We start from the raw sequence: 7491 nt of genomic DNA, 5'->3' as shown, positions 1-7491 counted from the left end.
CCATTGCCACCCAGGGGCTGTCCCCGCGGGCCATGCACCGGACCCACCCCCAGCCTCTGGCCGCCAAGCCAGGTAAGCTCAGCCCAAGCCCGGGCATTATCTTGCTTTATCCCCCCCCCCGCCGGAGGTCCGCAGACCCTGTGCAGTTTGGAAGTGCTCAGCTGAGCAAATAGTGGGACCGGCCGGTTGATTTTCCTTTGGAAAATCGTTCTAATCTTTTGTGTTTTAATAAAATAATAAAACCAGAGCCCTTTTCATGCTGACACCTTCTAAATCAAACCAGACTGCCTTTGTCATGGCGTCCAAATTTAGCACTTCTCAAACTTTTGGTGAGTTTCTTTAATTTCACGTCTCCCTGCTCGCACAGGGGGGAAACGCCGAGCGGTTCGGATTAGGCGATTTATGGCTGGCATGGCGGGAGGAACCACATTTCTCTCCACCTGTTTTCCTTCAAATCCTTCCCAGAGAAAGATTTCCTGCTCTCATGGCTGGGTGATGGCAAGGGGGGGCCAGTACCGCATGTCGGGAGGTGAGGTTATCCCAGGTCTCCACAGCCCCCAACGCCTCAACCCCAGCAGGAGCCACCCAGCTCCGCACCCATCCCCTGCCCTGGGACAGGGGCTGCAGTTTTGGCCCCGGCCCCTCGGCCACCTCCTTATCAGCACCCAGCGAGCGGCAGCCCCGGGTGTCCTGTGACTTTGACGCCAGCTCTGCTCCCCCCCCTCCAGCTCCCTTATCTAAATAGGAGCGTAAATCAGGGTCTTGGCAGATGCCCTGGCAGGACAGGGACTCCATAAAAAGGGGCTCTGCTCCAGCTCTGTTTACATTGCAGCCCCGTAAAATATTCCCCTTGTCTTCCCTGCTAGCGTCTCCCTGCAGCATCCCGGCACCCTCCTGCTCCCGCATCCCTCCCCACTCCAGGCTCCGCTGCAGCCCCAGGGTGCAGCTGGGAAGGTCCCAACCCCAATACCCTGCAGCCCCCCTGTGTCCCCCCATCAGGTTGTGCCCCAAGGTACCTCCACAATCAGCCACTGCCTCCAATCCCCCCCCTCCAACAGCCGCTGCAGGCGCAGAGTGGGGCTGAGCCAGCTCCCCCGGGCAGCTGGGTTGTGTCTAAAGGTGCCCCTGGGTATTTATAGCACTTGCCCGAAATAATGCAATAATAATCACTCAGCACCTTCCTAACAGTTCTAGTGCTGGAGGCCTGGGGGGAACGGTTGCAAAAAGCCTTGGGAAACTGAGGCATGAGCAGAGTCTGCTTCAAGGAGAGGTGTGTGGGAGCTGGCTGCATGCATGTCGCTGCTCTGGGGCGATTATTGTCCTCCCAGCGAGGAGGGAGAGAACCCGCAGAAGTGAACGAAATCAAGTCAGTTTGACCAGCAATGAACCCAGCCCCAGGGTCACGGCCAAGGCTGGGCTACGAGCGCCATGGCTGCGGAAGCCCACTCAAGGCATCCCTCCTCCCCAGAAGGGTTTGCCACGCCTGTCTTGCTGCGCCAGCACACGTCTTGTAGGTGCTGGGGGAGCGTTGGGGCACAGGGGAGCTCACGTGTGCTGGTGCTTGTGCACTTCTGCGCCCGCACACTACCCACATCCCCCAAACTACGTCACTGGGCTGCTTGATCCTACAACATCACACACGCAACCCCAAGTGGGGTTCAGGCTGTCAAAGCTCCACCAAAGGAGCAGGAGGAATCGGGGGGGGTCCGGGTCCCCGCCGTGGCGGTGGCTGTGCTGTGCTAAGCCCGGATGCTCCTGTTCTCAGCAGCAATCCACGGCATCTTCTCTGTACACACACCTCCTGCGCCACCCCTCCGGCGACATAAAGGATGACTGCAATCATTGCCTCTCAAAAAATACAATCTATTTATGGCCAAGCAGCCACTGCCCTGTCTGGATAAATCAAAGGGAAACCAAGCTTTATGGAAAAAAGATTATTAAATTTTCCATGTGCTCCTGAAGGGATGCGCCAGGCACTCGCTGTTTATTTTTTTCCTCTCTCCTTGCTCATACTGTAAATGACATTGTGTTTACAAAAGTTTTTATGTCATCAGAGCAAAGTCACAGCTCAGCTTCCTCTCCTGTGTATTTTATGTAGATGGATGTGTCTGCGAGGAACATTCAAACTAAACAGAGTGCTGGTTTATAGGAAAATGTATTTATTTGAAAAATCGTAACTCACAATTTCGGCAAAACCGGGCTCCACATTTATTGCCGCTAATGGGGTGTGGCGGCCATAAATTAAACTGGAAAATTGCTGCGGCCGTATCAACAACGGCTCATTGTGCTGACGGAGCAGAGCGGAGCAGCCTCTCCCCAAAGACGGCTCATGTCAATTTGCAATTAGGATTGGATGCAAACAATAGGCAAAGGGAAGGTAACGGCAGCCTCACAGCTCACCGCTGGAACCGGCCCCAAAATCATTACTCCGAGCTGGCGTGGGTGCCCCGAGTCTTACTTAAAACAGTGCTGTTCCCCCATCTGATTGCCACTGAATTCAGTGGAAGGAGGCTCTACCTGCCATAAAGGGAATTTCTGTTTATATTACATTACCCATCATGGACACGCAATTGGAGATGATGGAAAAAATGAGTCCACGAGCTCTGACTGGCAGCTCAGGTGACCCACGTGCAGGGAGAGCTGGTCCGCTTGCTCCCCAGTTGACTTCTCCTAATCCATAAGAAACTTTTGCACTGAAACAGGAGTGATGCTTCTGCCGTAAATCCTCTTCTTTCCCCACTCAGATTCCCTGCTGAGACCAACACTGACCCCCAAAGCCCCGGGGCTGGGTACTGACCCTGGGGCAGGAGGTGCCACCATCCCCCTGTTCCCGATCCCCTGGCTTGGGTCAGGGTTTGGGTGCTGACCTGCAGTGGCACCTCTCTGCTCGCAGGGAGAAGCAGAGAAGAGCTCCTGGCTGATGCAGGTCCCTGACAAAAACCAGCACCTTCCCCTCCTCCGTCCACTTTCCACTGCTGAAGCAAATTTACAAGGGCTCTAAAATGTCCTGCTCCAGGGCATCAGCCAACTGCTAATGGCTGGGGATTGGGAAAGACATTTCCTCCGCGCGAGAAAGATTGCATAAGCACTTATTAAGGCAGCTCCTGGCGTCTTCGTCTAAAGCATCTGGTTTGGGGCATGGCTGGAGACAAACTGCTGGATCTGGATGGGGTAGAGCTGGTCTCCCTGCTGCCAACTTTCCCCTCATCTGGATGCGGGTGCAGGTTTGGGTCGTCTCGTACGCGCCAGTGGGGAAAAGGGAGGTGGGTCATGACATGAGATGTGTCTTTCTCCCTCTGCTCTCCATCTCGTCCCAGCGGTGCCACCGCAGGGACTTGCCTGCACAGCTTTTGCTCTGTTGGCTCTTGCTTTTCAATGTTCGGCAGGAGGAGGCACGGTTTGAGCCCGGGGCCCTTCCCACCCCAGGTATCCCAGGTACCACGATGCTCCACGTGCACGAGGGATTTCCCTGGTCCCTGGTCACGCTGCCATCCCACCTTCCTTGAAAGAGGGGCTTCCCTCCTGTCCCGTTGGCACCATGCCTTGCGCAGGGACTGACCCGGATTGTTGGTCAGGCATTGGGTGCTCCTCCTATCTTGCACCATGGTTGCGTGACATTGCAGGTAAAAGGGGGCCCCTGTGCTTGGCTTTGCGGTGGGAGAAGGCTGGCGACAGCGGCACAGGCCACCGAAATAGGGTGGGAAACTAATGGGGCTCTGCTGTGATGCAGGCTCGGTGCGGTGTGCTGGGACTGAGGAGCAGCCGGAGCCAGGGAGCAGCATCCTGCCCACGTTTCCCTGTGGTGAGACCATTTCCCAGTATCCGTACTTCCCATCCTCCTCTCTGTGCAGATCCACGTGGGGTTTTTAATTCATTTTGTCTATAAGTTTTTCAGGGCAATTCCAGTTCTCGTCGCACAGTGCCTCGTGCCGGGTCCGGGCTACGCCAGCGCTGCCAGGTTAGGAGGATAAGGACAATTTGGGGTGCTTTATTATCCTGGTTATGCTCAGCTCTCCCAAAATTCCAGGGATCCTCTCCTCCAGGTGCAGGAGTTACTGCTCCACTCCCAGGGGAGCAGAGGGGCTGGTTTTCCCCTGGTTCCCCCCAAGCACCCCGAGAGGTCCGTGCAGCCACCCAGCCGGTCGTCAGGTTACAGCAAGAGTTGCAAGATGGTTTTTTCAAGGTTTTCTGCAGATTGGGATGGTTTTAAAAATTAACAAGCATCTGTTAAGACTTTTTTTGCAACTGAAAATTATTTGGGGGCTGGGGGTTTTAAATCATTTTAGTGCTTTTTTCCACCCTTTTTTCCCCTGTTTTACAAATGGGAGGTGGCAGAAGCAGGAGTGCAGCCGGCATCAGAACGGGGCTGCAAATATTTTCCTTTTTAGGATGCAAGTTTTGAGGGGAGGAGGTGGCGAGGAGCTGGGGGTCAGTTATTTGTGTTGTTTCCTTGAGTTTTGCTTTACGGCCCCCCCCCAAAAAAAACAGGGAGAAGAAGGGGGAATCTGGAGATCCGTAAGGCAGCTGGTTTTTTAGTTAAAAAAGTTTTCACATGCGAAGTCACTGCCAGCCGCGGGTCATATCCAGCCCTCTGCCTCGTCACACCGGCTGTGACGTGCAAGACCGTGTTGTATGGGGGAGACGGCGTGGGCTGGGAGGGGTGGTTGGGCCGCCCGGCTCTTCACCGGGAGCCGCCGCCGTCCTGGCGCTGGCCCGTCCGCTGGCTCTGGAATGCACTCCTGAAATAATACACAATCGCAAACGCATTGCAGAGCTGCCAGCCGTGCTGGGGGACAACCCCTGGTACCTGCCACCCTCCGCTCTGTCCTTTTTATCCGGCAGCAAAGCGCCCTGAATGCAGGTGGTATGGGGCGAGAAAATATCTTTTTGATGAAGTCTTCAAAGCTGACCTGTCCCACTCCCCAACATCCAGGCAGCCCCGGTTTTTGGGTTCAGGGTGGCACTTTGCCAGCCCTTTGCCACCCCAGGGCTCATTATCCCCTACCCCGAGCTGGGACACAGCACCCGGCGCAGCTGTGCCGATGCCTCCAGGGCACCCGTGGCTGCAGAGGGACGGTGGGGATGTTTCGGGGGGGGAAGGTCCCGGTGTGCTGGGTGTCCCGTGTCAGCATGATCTGTGGTGCCGCATTGCTTTCGGGGGGGTCACAGGGTGGGGATGTGCTGTAAAAAGTGAATCCAGACCTGCAGAGAATAACGACTTCATTTATTGTATGTCAATAAGTGACTCCTCCTAACATGCTCTGGAGAAAAAAGCTGTTTGAAATGGAGCTTATTGGAAGGAAAAAAAATTTCTCCTGTAAAAATGCTGATCCCTCCCCAATTCTCAAAACTGAAACAAAATAGTTCGCTTTGAGCTGAAGACATTTCTGCTCTTGGCTCTCTGTTTTCCAAGAAGAGCAGTGAACATGAAGGAAAAACAAGCCTCCCCCATTAAAACACGCTTAAGTGAAACTCCAGTTTTCTCTTAAACTTTGCTTGGAAGCATTTGGAGCAGCTTCGTGCGAACTAGTTCTGGCCTTTCAGAAGCCATTAAAATAAAAAAAACAACAACCCAAAATAGCCACTTCTGCAGGAAGCATCTCGTTTGGACAAAAGAAAGAGGTGTGTTTTACATCATAAATCCAAAAGCTCCTGGGGAAGCACAGTGAAACGTGCCCACCGGCACTGGTGGAGGAGCAGCTCCGGGGATGTTTTGCAGGAGCCAGCCAAAGCCAACGGGTGCTGGCGAGGCAAGGGCCGCCACTGGCATTTCACCGCTGGTTGCCCCGGCCAGTGGAGTATCTCCGACTTCAGCATGGTGTATTTTCCATCAGGATGAAGGCTTGCAAGGGGCAAGTTTTGGCAGGGAAAGGTTTTGGACCAGCGTTCGGCCTCGCTTCGAGCTTGCCCCAGCACTCCCATGGCCTCTTCAAAAGGCCCACCCCATGCAGGAGCCGAGGAAACTCACCCCAGGACAAATGAAAACCCTTCCCCAATGAGGTGCTGTTTTTTCTGCTAGTGGCATCAGACTGTGATTTAGGCACAATTATTTCTATGCCAGGGTCTTCGGCAATGAATTTTTGACATGCAGCTGCCCCCCTTATGCAGAAAGCCCAGCCCAGTGAGACCCTGCCGAGGTGCTCAGCCCAACACCCGTGCAATTGGGCAAAAATTATTCCTAATGGATTTGCAAGAACTTGCCAGTTTATAAGGGGAACTGGGATTCTTCTGGACAGGCACTCCTCCTCACTGTGGCTCTCCGGGAGGAAGCCGTCTCAGCCTCATCCGCTCCGCATGATACCGAAATCCCAGGGCAGAGGGTCTCTGCAGTGAGCACCCAGTGCTGCATTCCCACTGCCCCGAGGGCCAGTGCACCCCCCTTTCCTTGGGAGGGGATGGGGGGAGAAGGGGGCACGCTGCTGTGAAATCACAGTTTTGGAGGCTGGTTGTTGTTTTCTTGAGCCGAAACCACAAGAAACATCATGTCTAAAGATGACAGGCTCAATTTGCAGTGTCATTAACCAGAGCCGAAACCCTAGATGGGCTGGGTCTCCTGTGTGCAGCGCACTTGCTTCCCGCACTGCAGCTGATCTTTCTCTGATTCTGCCAGATAAAGGCCTTTGTGGGTGCATTTCCCTCGCTCAGACCTTGTTTTTCTTCGTATGGATGTTATTATTTAGCACAGGGGACGAGGAAGTAATTTCTCCTCCTCTCTCACATATACATCCATAGCAGGTGAATGTACCCCGTGTAACGTACCCCCCTGGCATGCTTGTGCTCCCCCATGTATTTGTAGGGGGTTCAAATAAGCACAAAGTATGACCCTCGGGTAGCATCCCATCTTGCCAGGAGAAAAACTCTCATTTCTGAGCTGGCCACAGCCTTGAGATCTTGTGGAAATAAGCCCCAGGATCTGACCCAGGGGTGGTGTGGTGAGGCTGGTGCGAGCTGCAGGTGGGCAGTGGGACCAGGAAGACCCATAAAAGTCCCATAACCACCTGTCTCTTTGTCCCAGCTGTGGTTACAAACCACATTCCCAGTAAAAAGCAGCTGCTGAGACCCAAACACGCTGGATGTGGAGAGCAGCCCCCAGCCGGGCAAGCTGGGCTGCAGCGTTTGGCCACGCCACTGGCTCTGCTGGGCTTATGGACACCAGCACTTAAACACAAAGCACTTTTTTAAATGAACGTGGTTGCTCTGGGCTCTGAGCAGCCCTTGCCTTGTCGAGCAGAGAGCTGGAGGCGAAGGGGCTCATGCGAAGCTTGCTGGCAAGTGAGCAGTGGAGCTGAGCGTGCCGCCTGCCTGCTCCATGCGAGCCGGCAAGGTCAGAGCATGGTAGGAAAAAATACCGCAATAAGCAAAGCATCTCCCATTTTCCCCTAAGCTCCGGCTCTTCCTGTGCTGATAACGAGCCCAGTAAATCTCCCTATAGCAGTGAGACTTCCCCCCCCCCCCCGCCACCCCGCCCGGTGCTTCACCAAGGGGACCGGC

At 54.5% G+C, this 7491-nt stretch overlaps 1 protein-coding gene across 1 annotated transcript in view; it reads left to right on the top strand.

The window, feature by feature from the left end:
• The first annotated feature begins 32 nt into the window (after positions 1–32).
• The window catches only part of LARP1 (La ribonucleoprotein domain family, member 1), an 88442-nt gene continuing 80983 nt past the window's right edge, over positions 33–7491 (top strand). The window contains exon 1 of the mRNA XM_009322735.1: positions 33–72. Coding sequence (XP_009321010.1) covers positions 33–72 — 40 coding nt within the window. The remainder of the gene's footprint in view (positions 73–7491) is intronic.

Source organism: Pygoscelis adeliae, unplaced genomic scaffold, assembly GCF_000699105.1.
Source record: "Pygoscelis adeliae isolate BGI_AS28 unplaced genomic scaffold, ASM69910v1 Scaffold34, whole genome shotgun sequence".
In the NCBI taxonomy this organism is placed as follows: Eukaryota; Metazoa; Chordata; class Aves; order Sphenisciformes; family Spheniscidae; genus Pygoscelis; species Pygoscelis adeliae.
Note: the sequence above shows the minus strand (reverse complement) of the source record. Positions and strands in the feature narration are given on the sequence as shown.